Source organism: Leptosomus discolor, chromosome 1 (assembly GCF_034619465.1).
Source record: "Leptosomus discolor isolate bLepDis1 chromosome 1, bLepDis1.hap2, whole genome shotgun sequence".
In the NCBI taxonomy this organism is placed as follows: domain Eukaryota; kingdom Metazoa; phylum Chordata; class Aves; order Leptosomiformes; family Leptosomidae; genus Leptosomus; species Leptosomus discolor.
In genome coordinates, this window is record NC_141391.1 from 164,866,287 (window position 1) to 164,880,151 (window position 13,865).

General features: G+C 43.8%; 1 protein-coding gene across 1 annotated transcript in view; it reads left to right on the plus strand.

Moving 5' to 3' along the window:
• The window catches only part of GRIN2B (glutamate ionotropic receptor NMDA type subunit 2B), a 169,935-nt gene that overhangs the window by 136,963 nt on the left and 19,107 nt on the right, over positions 1-13,865 (plus strand). The window contains exons 4-8 of the mRNA XM_086469920.1: positions 2,795-3,003; positions 3,319-3,490; positions 4,162-4,315; positions 5,852-5,977; positions 8,980-9,209. Coding sequence (XP_086326046.1) covers positions 2,795-3,003; positions 3,319-3,490; positions 4,162-4,315; positions 5,852-5,977; positions 8,980-9,209 — 891 coding nt within the window. The remainder of the gene's footprint in view (positions 1-2,794; positions 3,004-3,318; positions 3,491-4,161; positions 4,316-5,851; positions 5,978-8,979; positions 9,210-13,865) is intronic.

Below are 13,865 nucleotides of genomic sequence, written 5' to 3' on the forward strand. Positions count from 1 at the left end.
CTAATTTAAAAATGTAGGTCAGAACATTCCCCTACATCTTCTTTTTCTTCCTCTTTGGACAATTTAGAATGATTTTATTGAGATAATAAGGAAAGGACGCGTACTACTGTATTTGCAGGTTAGGTGCTTCAGCGCGCAGGAGGCTGTGGCAAGACTGTCATTGTTATCCTAATTTCATAATGTTGTCCATGTAGTACAACACTGTGAAACGTGCCTGGCACACAGCCTTATGAACTCCCCTTTCTGTCCCAGAGAACTTCTGGGTAATTACAAGTTGGGTTTGCCTATCTGATCTAATTTATCACTTAGGGGTTTATATCATGCCTATTACTGTGATATCTAAGTGCTGCTGAGATTCTGCAAGATGTCTCTTTCATCAGCCACTTATTTCTATGATAAGTTAATGTAACCGAGCTGAAGTCTGGGCTGTTCTGTGCAGCATCTTAATCACTGTTCTCTACTGAGGCCCATGTGTGCAGTTATTCTGCTTATCTGGTGGCTTCACTGAACTGGTTTTGGGGATTTGAGCTCAGTTACTTGAGGGCTAAAGTTGCTCTGCAGAAATCTGTAGCTCAGACGATGATAAATTGACCTGCTTGGTCAACAAGTGGGAAGTCTAGGCTGAGCAGACCCTGGGTGAGCATGTGAGTATATGCTTTTTGTTCCCTCAGAAATTCACCCTCCACATCCAGGCTTAGGTATTAGCATGAGTACAGAACAACTGCTGCCCTAGACAATGCTATCTGGTTTTTGTGGTCAACAGGGGCCACCAGTTCATGGGGCTCCCGGTCTGCCAGCTTTCACCTGCTGCTCAAAGTGTATTTAAGAATTAAAACAACTCCTCCCTGCATACTCAAGTAACAAAACAAAACAAAAAAAGAGAAAAAAGAAGAAAAATAACTGTGTGCCCTGCTTGCTGATTCAAGCAGGTGACTCTGTGGGTGGAGGGAATATTAGGGACAAGCTCTCCTTGGCATTTTTTGCCAACTGTTTGTCATAAGGGCCCTTGGGAAGGTAAGACCAGCTGCCTGGCCACTTACAAAATCTCACCCCCATCTTACAAAACCCGCTGCCTTGTCCTCACCAGGGTGCTGTGTTCCTGCTTCAGGGATGGGTGGGGAGGCTGCTGTCTCTGGGTCATTTCTTCTTTTCTTCTCCCTCCACAAGCCCCCAGAGTGGATTTTTCTTTCATGGCCAGATGAAGCATTTGTTTGTTTGTTTTGAAGGTGACAAGTGTTTTATGTGAATTCTAGCTGCTCTCAAATGCCAAACACCAGCTGGGCTTTGAGTTTCACGGAATAACCGCTGACACCTAATGAGCTTCTAATGAGTGCTTCTCCCTCCCGTCCTGTCATTTAAATAAATAAATGACTGAAATTTGGGGGTGGTGGGAGGGGTGTTGGATTGCAGTGGAATGAAGCTTTTCTGTTCACCCACCAAGTAGGTACACTGCTAAGAGCAGTCGTGCAAGCTTCCCCCACACCCACACTGCCTCTGCCATCAAGTCAACGTGTGTCAGCCCTGGCCTGGAGGGCTTTCTTTCAGGATCATGCAAGAAAGTTCCTTCTAAAGCCCAGTTAGTTTCTTGCCCTCTCAGCTTCAGCTGCCAGCCAAGGTGCTAATTAGTGTCAACTGTGATGGGAGGAATTGAGAACAAAGGCAAGGCTTTGATAGTTGAAAGCATAGTTGATGTTCAAGTTTTTTCTTTTTGTGAAATTTTTGCAAGGAATGGTCTACCATGGGCTCTGTGTGTGCTACACATACCGTCTTTTCAGGACTGGAGTGGCTTCAAAACAACTCTTATTTATGGCAGTAGGTATAAGGCAACTGAGTCTCACATCCCTTTTCTGACCGCTGAAGATACGATCTCTGTTTGCTTAAGAAATGGATAATGAAAAGATCTAAAATTGCAATATATTCTTATGGAAAAATAACAAGAATTAAAAAATTGTACATTCTCTTTGGTTTTATTTTTCATGTGTGAGAAACACAGAGCAATTCCTTGTTTCCAGCTGAGGTATGTAACCAAGTCACTGTGAAAGAAGAAGACCAGGTATTTCATTAAGGCCTTAGCAGCTGTTAGCAAGAACTAGTGTTAGCAAGCACCTCTGTCTATGTTCTTCTCTTGTGAAGTCACTCCTGAAAATGCAGAACATCTCCCTCTTCAGTTGCCTGTCTCTTGGAAGAACTCAGTCCTGACTAGGAATGTGCAACTGTTTTCCAGCATAAGGAGTTATTTGTGGACAACATCATGTTTGGCTAAAGTGAATCTGTTTGATGAATTTCACTGAAAACAAGTTATGACAAAATTTTGAAAAAATAAAGAAGTTATGTTTTTTTCAGGTGAAGTATTTAAATTTTTCTGTTTCAAAATGATATCTGTTTCAGCATTTGTATATATTTCTCTATTTTAGCAGGAAAAAAAAAAACAACTGATTGTGGCTAGTAGGCTGAAGTCAGCATTTTAGGAGACAAAAAACTGTTCCTATTGTTTAGCTGAGAAAGTTGAAAGACATCATGCCTGTTTGACCACAGTGATGGTATCCGCTTGGTCATCCACTCACTCTCTCAGAGGGTGAGACCATCACAGAGATAGGACAACCCAGACATCTTTATTGTTCTTCACTTCCCCCAGGTTTGAACCCATTTTCTCCCCAGAAATGTCCTCATTTTACATGAGCTGTGAGCTTGGGTACTGCAGAGTGGTCCTTCTGCCCAGGCCTGTGGGAGCTGTGGTTGATGCAGAGGAATGGGGCAGCTAGAAGTCTATTTTCTGTGATTTGTGTCTCCACAGGTGGGGAAATGGAAGGAAAAGAAGTTGCAGATGAAATATTATGTGTGGCCCCGCTTTGAGTTATATCCCGACTCTGAGGAACGCGAGGATGATCACCTGAGTATTGTGACCTTGGAAGAGGCACCGTTCGTCATTGTGGAGAATGTGGACCCCCTAAGTGGCACCTGCATGAGGAACACGGTCCCTTGCCAAAAACGCATAGTGACCGAGTATGCACCCCTGGGTTTTTCTTCTCCTATTGGGCTCTCCCTTTTCAGCAGAATGTAGAGAGTCTGTTGGGATAATCCCATCATACCCTGATAATAATTTTTAGAAAAGTCACCTGCGTTTGCCCAGCCTGGCCTGTGTCCATTCACGACAGGCCCCTTTGGGCAAATTGTCATAGTGTGTCCCATCACTCTCCAGCACAGATAGCACAAATGCAATTCTCTGCATTATATTGTGGGAGGGGGTGTGCAGACAACAGAAGGGAATTAAGGGAGTTTTCTGCAGTCTTTTAACCCATTATTGTTGTGATGGTTCAGGAACAAAACCGATGAGGAGCCAGATTACATGAAGAAATGTTGCAAGGGGTTCTGCATTGACATCCTCAAGAAAATCTCGAAGTCTGTCAAGTTCACCTATGACCTCTACTTGGTGACTAATGGCAAGCATGGGAAAAAGATCAATGGGACATGGAATGGAATGATTGGAGAGGTCAGCAGCAAAGGGAGGGAATGGTGGGCTTCATCCCTGGGCTGGGTGACATGGGTCAGGTCTGGTCTCCCACCTTTATTTGTGTTCCTTCCGGAGCAGGGACAGAGGTCACTGTATAGAAATGATTAGTCTGGATTCTTTCTGGGCACTGGATGAATTAATCTGCTCTGACACTCTGACAGTGACTACCTTTTCTGTTCGGCAATTAATTATTATGCTCTATAGTGTCACAAATTTGGCCTTCACAGTCAAAGAAAGAGGGTAATATCCATGTGCCAGAGAGGCTGCAACCTAGATTATGCTTAGATCGTATATAAGGTGCATAAAGAATGAAATAAGACTTTGCAGTGTTAGAGGGAGGAGAAAGCAAGGACAGAAAAATGAGATAAGACGTCTTCTCAGTGGATGATGTGTTTATCCTAAGACCTCTGCGGATTTATTTTTTATACACATACCAGCTTTGAGGGGAAGATTAATGTCTATAGATTTCCTGAAAGAAGAAGGTGTCCTGATGAAAGATTAGAAAGGAGAGATGATAGAAACAATATAGGGAATGGGATTACAGGAGTAAAAGGACTGTGTGGAAAGGCAGGAAGGTGAGAAGGGGTTTGGCTGTAGTGCTTGAGAGGTGACTCAGATCTGTGTGTGATCTCTTCCTCTCCTTCCTCCAGGTTGTCACCAAACGGGCCTATATGGCTGTGGGATCCCTCACCATTAATGAGGAACGTTCAGAAGTGGTGGATTTCTCTGTGCCCTTCATTGAGACGGGAATCAGCGTTATGGTGTCACGTAGCAATGGAACTGTCTCACCTTCTGCCTTCTTAGGTATCATTTTAATCTAAAATTAAAACTTCACCCAGTGTTCATCAAAAATTAGGTGAAGGTTGCTTGTGATTCTCAGCCTGAAAGTTTCTTTTTGGGACAGGTATATAAAAATAAACTGTGATGTTTTAGTTCTAAATCCCAAGCAAGCAAAATCCAGGCAAATGCAAACAGCCACTGCCTAGGAGTTCCAAGGCATTTCTCAGCAATTGTACGCCTAATTCCAGCAAAGAATGGGCTCACTCAGAGTTGTCACCTACTCTGCAGCATGTGGTTTCACAGTGACTCAACTAATAGCATGTTCAAGGTGTGTAGGCCAGAAGAAAATTGATTCGAACCTTATAGCTTGTATGCCATAGTACTTAATGATAACAATTAGCAATAAATTGCACTTTGAAAGACATTATTTGTAAAAAAGGTATTAACTTGACGCTCCCTTGACAGAGCAACTGGTAGAAGTTAGAGATCCAATAGAGCTTTTCAAGAAGACTTGAGCCATCAGTTCAAGACACAGAACACTGTGTTTTCCAGTAAAGTGGTTTCTAATGTCCTTTGGTGGTGAGGGGTGATCAAAGAATGCAAAAATGATACTGCCTTTCCCCAAGACATCCATGTCTTCCTAGTATCTATTATTTGGCTTTATAAAATGCTTTATGGTGCAGCAAACACAGTATATGAGTTATATAATGTCTGCTTTCTGCCAGCACCCTGAGAACATTTACAAACAGAAATAACTTTATATGGGTAAAGATTTTTTTCCAAACCTCTTTAAGTAGGAGTTTCATGGCTATTTACTCTTCAGGAGTTTTTGCCTTTAGCCAAGTCCACCAGTATTGATGGGGTATGTAAAAGCGATGATAAAGTTAACTCCAAAAAATTAAATTGCAATTTAACTGAGGTTGCAATATCAGCTGTAGTCTGGAGCAAAGTTTTAACTTTCTTTGATATGATTCATTCCCATCTTTATCTATTCAGGCTTAGAGAAGGAGAAAACCTGGCCGAGATCAAACACTTACAGAATATGAATGCTAACATTTCTAGAATAAGCCAGTGTTCCCATTGCTACAGGAATGGAATAGCTGAAAAAACTACTATCATTCTGGCTGAACCTCAGAAATTTGGAGATACTCTTTGGCTCAATAGCATCTTGCAAGTTGGATGCTTGTCTGAAACTCTGCCAGTTCTGCCTGATTTTCCCCACTCTCTCCAGATGGTGCTGGAGGACTTCCTGGGAACAATCTTTTATCAATGCATTTTATTTTATCAGTGCATGCCACAACGTCTGCATGTAGTTCCAGATGGAGCCATGTGTCACAAATGTAACAGTAAGAAGGAATGCAGTCATTAGAGAGACAGAAACTACACTTCTCCCAATTCAGACTCAGGTCAAAGGTTTTGTTGTAACTTCTGTTGGTTTTTTTTTTTTCCCAGCCCAGTTTGCCCCACATTCTCACTGGGGTTCCCTGGAGAGCAAAGGAAGTGAGGAAAGGGTGAGGTAGTGTATCAGGTCTTTCACCATGGTTTTCTCTTCCTCTCCAGAGCCTTTCAGTGCTGACGTATGGGTGATGATGTTTGTGATGCTGCTTATCATCTCTGCGGTGGCCGTCTTTGTCTTTGAGTACTTCAGCCCTGTGGGCTATAATCGGTGCCTTGCTGATGGCAGAGGTAAGGGGAGTCCATCCTTGCCATGGTCCTCTCTTGTTTCCAGTCCCCGGCTCCTCTGTCAGGGTGTTTCCTTTGCCTTGAACACAATATGGATCTAGCCCACTCTGAGCTCTGTGTTCAGACTAAAGAGGGCAGGGATGGAGGCGGAAAAAAAGCTCTGAAGAGAGCAGATGTGTATAATGGATAATTTGCTTGGCTCGGGAGACGGAGCTGAGTTGCCTTTCATCTCTAAAGCACGCACCAGCTCTGACTTGTTTCTCATTGAGGGAAAACAGGTCCTGGTAGCTGGTGCTGGCAGTGCCTACAGTGCTGTGCTCTATGAGGCAATCAGAGGGCTCAGTGCTGTCAATCCATCCTTCAGTGCTATGTCTCCCCAGAGAGCAAGCTGCTCTGCTGGCCTTCCAGCATAGTGCTATGTCCTCCAGACTCCACATCTGTCACCTGGGCACGTCCCTCCCCCACTTGGCTCTCTGGCTTGCTAAGGCAGGCTGAGAAAGTGGATAGTTCATTTTCCTGGGAGTGAGTGATGGATTCAAGGGCAGCAGGAAAGATGGGAACAAGTGAGTGACCCATCTATGGGGCTCTGATCTTCAGAAGCCAGCCTGATGAGTTAAAGAGAGGATGGACAGCCAGCTTAAGAGACAGTCTTTTTTGCCTTATTGGCATGAAGACAATTAGCAAGTTGAGCCTTTTTTCATCTCCCTATCTCCTGGTGAATCAGCCCTTCAAACCTTTCTGGGTTTATTGGCCTGTTCAGAATAGTAAGAGAGAGACAGTTATTGAAAAATGCACTCATTTGCTCCTCAATCTAGTGCATTGAGTGAATTTATGCCATCAAAATAGAGAGGAATGAAAAAAAAAAGTGTTAATGAGAATGCAGGCAGAACCACATATATGGGGAAGTGGAGAACTTCTTTCTTAACATGTGGAGCACATTTATGGCAGTGATTGTAACCACATGGATCTGTAGACACAACTAAATACTGTTAAACCTATGAGTATCTTGAGATATGTTAATGCAGATGTGGAACTGGAAGCAGTTCTTAGTACAGGTGTGCAGTTGTGCAGTCATTAAGTTAGCTGAGCTGCAGCTGAAAGTATTGATATTTCTGAGCAATTATGAACAGTACTACATGATCAGGCAGATATTATCCCTGACAGATGTAACATGAAGATGTAGAAATCTGCTGCAGAGACTGCAATGCTTGTTTGGTAGTGAATGCTCTGGCTAATGTTGCTCTGGTTAATATTCCTCTGGCTGCATTTGAACTAGTCTATGACAGTACACCCCTGCATCCCACACCTGCATTTTCTCTATATGGACACCAAAATTTTATCTTCAGGGTCAGGTAGGCATGCCTTGATCTAACCTCTAAATGACGTTAGGTTGTTGTTGGGGCACTCAAAGTTAGAAAGCTCAGAAGGATTCTGGGTCCCTGGTTTGGAGCGGAGGCTCCCAATGCTGTTTTCGTTTGTGGCTGACGAAGTAACTGTGAAAGCACATGGGGTGATCAGTGGAGAGAGGAAGGCTTTAGGAGGGAACTTCTCAAGATTTCCTTACACCTTACAGTTCCCACTGGTGATTTGCAGGCCTTACACCTGTGTATCTTAGGGCACGTTAGGTAGAGAGGGATATAAAGCTACCACTCCAGCATGTTACAAGACAAGGACTGCCAAACCATGTTTTTTATAACAACTTTGTCTCCCTGGCATCTAGAGGCTCCAATTTTGCCAGGTGTTGATTCTGCTTTGAGCTTGGTGTGCAGTTACCACAGTTCAAAATGAGTAGCTTGCACCTTTCAGTTGTCTTTAGACTGACACACTTAGTGCTTTCAGATGATGTATGCTATTTGCTGCTCAGGGGTTTGGAGAGGAGTGTCAAAACTTTCTTCCCTTTTGTTCCTCTGCTGGAGCCAACCTTAACCACAGACAGCAGCATTAGGCACCAGTCAGCCTGTCTAAGGGAGGAGATAAAACATGGGGTGCTAACCCAAAAGCTTGCAGAGCCATGTTGGCACCATTGGAAAAGTGACAGACCCTTGAACTGTGCCAGAGGGCTCTCTTCCTTAGAGGGACTTCTTGGTGTCTGAAGCAGGATCCTTGGAATAATCACATCTGCGGACTCCCTGACAGGTCCTTTTGTGCTCAAGTTGAGCAAATTTTGGTTTGGATTCCCACTAATGAAACCAGAATATGCCAGGGATATGAGACTGCTGGGAGACAGGCAGGATTTTGTAAGTTCTCAGGCCTAGTGCTTCGTGAGCACACATGGCTTTTGGTGTGTGAGTGAGCTTCCATGCTGAAAAGCAAATAAGGGGAAAATAGCAGCTTTTAAAACACTGGATCTGCTCCTGGACTGTCTGGGGCAGAGCTGCTGAGTTTTCTGAGATAGACCAGAGTATATGTCACTGCTATGTACCTTAGACACAGAACATGGGGAGAGGGAGATGTGTTCTTCTCCGGCTTGTGTGTCTTCAACAGACTGGGTAATGAAACCGTCTTGCAGAGGTATTTGTAGAAGCCCGTTATTTCAGATGGCGTTCTTCCTTGTACCTGTACAAGTACAGTGAAGACCATGTGTTGCACAGGTGTATGCTGGGAGTTCAAGGACAACATCGCTTTTGAATATCTAGAAACAAGGATAGAATTTTTCTGAGCAAATTCTATTTCTGGTGACAACACTTGAACCGAAATGTAATGTTTGGGCTTTTAGATACTCCGATCAGGTACAAAAAAAGCCTTTATATAGGGTTTCAGCAGAAGTCTTTGAGACAGATTAAATATGGAAGCCCGAGGATATTTAAAAAAAATTTTTTTTTCAGGGTTGCACTTTGCTGAGGTATGGTGTCCTGAATATAGGGGAGGGCACCTGCAGATATTCATCTCACATGTGGGAATAGATGCTACTCTTAACTCTAAAATCAAGGTGCATATGTGAATAGAAATGCAGACGACTCACTCTGAGATGCTCACTGTGGGATCATATTTCTCAATCACTCTAGAGCCAGGAGGTCCCTCTTTCACCATTGGCAAAGCTATCTGGTTGCTGTGGGGGCTGGTGTTCAACAACTCTGTGCCAGTGCAGAATCCCAAGGGTACCACTAGCAAGATCATGGTGTCGGTGTGGGCCTTCTTCGCTGTCATCTTTCTGGCCAGCTACACTGCCAACCTGGCTGCCTTCATGATCCAAGAGGAATACGTGGACCAGGTGTCTGGCTTGAGCGACAAAAAGGTAATGGATCCACCCAACCCCCCAAAGCAGCCTTTTCCACAGAAGAGGCTGCGCTAACCTCTCTTCTTTACTTTTACTGGGAAAGTGTTCAGTTTTTTTAAGTCACATCATAGCTTTAGTTCCTAGTTTAAGTAGCACAACTGCTCTTTGTTAGTATTCAGTTGCATTTTTACATGTTTTAAGCACTTTGGGAATGAATTAGAAACAGAACTGAACTGTGCTTGCTTGCATGATCCCAAACTACACCTTATTGTCAGCAAAAAATGAATTAATGGAGCATGGGAGACGGTGTGTATAATGGCTGTAACCTGTCTTTTCAGGATGATACAATTCGTCTGTGCGGGAGTGCTGGCTGTTAGTCTACCAAATATGACCTGTTAGTTTATTCTGGGGACGAGGTTTGCCCATGGAGGTAAACCAGTGTGGCTTTGATTATTTACTATTGCTTGCATTTGAAGTTATACTGTAATTTTTTTGGGCCTTTGGAAGTTCGGCACAAGAAATAATTTCCTGTTCAGAGCGTGTTTTGTTGCCTTGTTTACATGAGCTGCATTTGGTCCTCGCAGAGGATCTGCTTTTGCTGGGCTCTGCACACTGAGGATTTTGAGGAGATTTCTCATACATGCAGGGTACACTGTGTGGTTCTTGAGGGTCTGAAGCTTTGCACACTGCTTTATTTTTGTTTTGTGTTGAGGTTACTTGCAAGGAATTGAGCGTTGTGAGGCATGATTGCCGATACTGAATTTGTTACTCAGACACTGGGGCTGCTTAAGGGGTCATGCCATTGTAGGGCAACCAAATAGCCGTAGGTTGCATGCACTGCTATCGGGGATAGCAGCAAGAAGAGGGCTGCAATTGTCAGTTTGCTGCTGGACTGGTTATAGTTACTGTCTCTTGTGTCCCCCACGATAGTCTAGAAATAAATTGTGGCCAGGCCCCCTGTGTATACAGTGTCCTGTGCAGCAGGCTGGAAACTCTGTGTTGGATTAATTTTTAAGAGGTTTTTTTTTTACCCTTTTGTTGTTTTTTCCTGGAATGAAATACGACACAGAATAATACAAAAGTGCAGAAGTGCTCCTGCTATTTGTTTTTGTTTCAACCTCAATTTGTTTCACGCTGTCTCCACATTTGCAGTGTGCTGTGTTGAGGAGGGGGTGGAGGGGAAGATGCTTTTCTGCCAGGTGGAGGTTGTTGCAGAGACTCCTTAGAAGCTGTGGACACCCTCAGACTGAAAGACACCGTTCAAAACTAGCCAGCCCTATCAGAGTTAATGTTAGTTTGTCATCATTAGGTTTTCAACTGTCTGAGCTAAATAGGATAGTTCATACCTGTGATCTATTGTTTCAGGCTGTGCCTAGGCTCATGGAGAGAGCCACGCTTTCATTCTCATGTTTTTCAAGATATTCTTCATACCTGCAGAGATATGTGCATGAAATATCAATTGAAAGCGGTAACTCCTGGAGCTTCACAGAACCTTTGGATACAAGTTTCTAGGCCTATTTTAGTTGATTTCACTGTAGGGCCACCTGTGTGTATTGGATTGAGGTCATTCTCTTCTACTTTTCTTTGCCAATGTACCTGTGTTTGCTTTTACTATCCTAAAGCATATGTGCTTTGTTTCTTGGGGAAGAGAAAGGCCACAGTACATACTGAGATCATTGTGGTATGCCTCAAACACAGCTGCTAGTGCAAGTACAAAATTTGGGTGAAATTACAATCTATCAGAGCATCTGGAATCAGGTGAAAATTGGCTGGTAAAAACTGAAGGCCAACTGCTGCCTCTGGATAAGAAAAACAGGTGGGACTAACTCCATCCAAAAGATGTGAGTGAATGAATTTGATCTACTGGGCTCATGGATTTCTACTCTCTGAACATGCAGAGGGCCCTGCAGAATTTGAGAGCAGCCATCCAGGCATCTGTCACACCGCTTCAAGATGCCCTGTTTTGGCAGTAATTCACTCTTTCGAATCACCTCTTTTACCTCTTCCAAAGCCTGCATACTGCTTGCAGCTCACTCACCCCCTCAATGCATTGCTTGGCCAGGATACAGGGTGCAGCCACATCCAGGGCAGATGGAGGTGTGCTGTGCTCTACCTCCCTTCTCCTGCCTTCTTAAATTAGCCAGTTCAGACTTTCAAAGGGAGGCAATCACTGACCAATGCCAGGTGGCCAAGAAGAACAACTGTATCTTCCAGTCTCCAGTGCATCATCTGGTTTCCACAGCAGAAGTGAGGCAGATCAACCTTCTGGCCTGCTACATCAGTTGGCAAGGGCAGCTGTGTCCAGTACAAGGTGTCAGCGGAGGATATAATCCAAGCCAAGAGGCAAAGGGCTAGTTATTTTAAGGGGTATTGTTCTTACTTTTCTAGACCCAGATCTGCTTGCAAATATCTTCAGAGTGTGACAGTACCTGGGGAAGGTGTCCCCCTGGCACTGTACAGCAGCCAAAATGCCAAATGCACTCACAAAATCCATTACTGTGACTGTCTGGGGAAGGCTTGTCATGGTCAGTCTGGCTACACCCTGCGACAGATACCCTGAGAGTCTCCCTGGACCCTCTTCCTTGACCTTGCCTGGGAAAAGCCGCTCCAAGAAGTGCCTATGGCTGCTGACCTGCCGCTTCCCCAGAAAAACTGTCTAAGGACTTGGATGGTGCCTTGGCTGTGCCCCAGCATTTACTTCCTAATGACATGGAAGACAGTGACTAACGTCATGTCCCCACTGTGCTGTGTGGATGCTTGAGCAGGCCTGTCTGAGCTGGGCTGGAGTGGATACCTCTGTGCCAGGAAAGTACATTGGATTGAGGGTGGCTGGAGGCTCACTGTACTGACCTTAGTGACTTCTGCCACTCTCTCTCTGGCCCAAGTGATGCTCACCCTGTTGAGTGCCACTCTGTGCTCAGCTGGCCCAAAACTGGTGCCAGAGCTGACCCAGGAACCCACCTCACATTAACCCTTGCAGCTGCTAAATCATATGTCATGCTGTGGGTTTTAATGCTGGTGCAGCTGTGGGCAGTTTGAGGGAGGAGAAATCCACTCCTCCCCAAGAGCAGCACTGGTCCCGTGAGTCCTGCAGGCAAAAAGCTGCTTTGAGCAGCATCGCCCTTCCAGCTCCCTGTGCTCGTGGTATGCGGAACCACTCTCCTCCTGCACAGATGCCAAACCAGCATCCACTGCCTCCACTGGTCCGCCTTGTGCAGTGGAGCAGCTGGATGTGGTCCTGGCAGGGGCAGAGACGTGCTGGCCAAGTCAGCTCCCTGGCCAGAGCTCTGCCCCTCAGTGCTGCCACTGGCAAGCCCAGCGAGAGCATCCTTGCATGTGCTGCCGGGATGTATCCGTCTGGGGTCCATGTGGGGGGCTGCTATGGCCCTGACCCCATGTGAAAGCCCTGCTAGTAAGACGGCCTGTCGCAGAATACTGCAGTCGGCTTCCAGATCTGGATTTCATCTGACTGTAATCAGGAGATATAACCCAATTTCCAATAACGGGAGAGCTTCAGACACATTAGAGAAACAAGCGCCTGCGGTATTTCAGTCTAACGAAGGCAATAAATACAGGAAAGATTATATAAAATAAACTAATGTGTGAAATAATCTAATAGCTATATGTAATTTCCATTCATATACAGTAGTAATAGAATAAAAGCAAATGTGGACAGCCAGCAGGGCATTTAAATAAAATAATTTAGCATGCACTAGGTTAATAATTAAAAAAATAGTATCCATGCCTCTAAATTAGTTGGAAATGCCAAAGAAGCTAATAAAGTATCAAAATGGTAATTTTGTAATTGACACAAAAAGGAGAGAAATGCATTTCTGCATGCCTGAAAATTAATATAGATTGCTGAAATTTCACACATATTTGACTTATTTGCTTTTTAAGATGTTAATGAAATGTTGAGACAAAGGGCCTGTTTCTATGCAGCATAGGTCAGCTATTTTTTTCAATAGATACGCTTTTTTTTCAAAAAAATTAAGTTTTATAGTTAAAACTGTCCAATATTTTCAATATTTTTGCTGAAAAAAAATCTGGTGAGAGCGTAAGAAGACAGAAGGAAATTCTGATATTTGCCAAACTAGCTCATTTAATATACTTGAAACAAAACATTTTGTTTGATATTTCTGACGTGTGTTTTTGACTTGTCATTTTCTAAAGGCACTACTCATAAAATTGACCTAAATTTAGAAAAAAAAAAAGGAAAATAAAGGCTTTTCTGTAACAAAGGAAAGGGACAGAAGGAGATAATTGGAAGACAAAACAACACACATTATTTTGAGGTGGATGAAACATTTCAGATTGATACAAAGCAAAAGTCTCACTGAAAAACCTGCAAAAAAGGATCTGCTGTGTTTCTGCAGTAATAGATGTTTGGCCATGAAACTGAAAAATGAATTATTTCCCACATTGTACTCTGCGGCACATTAAATCTAAATTATACAAGGATCCCAGATATGCAGAACACTTAAGCATGTGCTTAACTTTGCGCTCATGAGTGGCGACATTAAAGTCAATGAGCTATTATTCACATGATTGAAGTTAAATGCTTTTCTGAGCTTGCAGCTTTTGTACAACTAATACCTGCTCTGGAGAAGTCTAGGAAAAACGCAGAGCGGGTATATCTGTCAGCTAGAAATCTTCCAAGGGGACCAAAAGTGG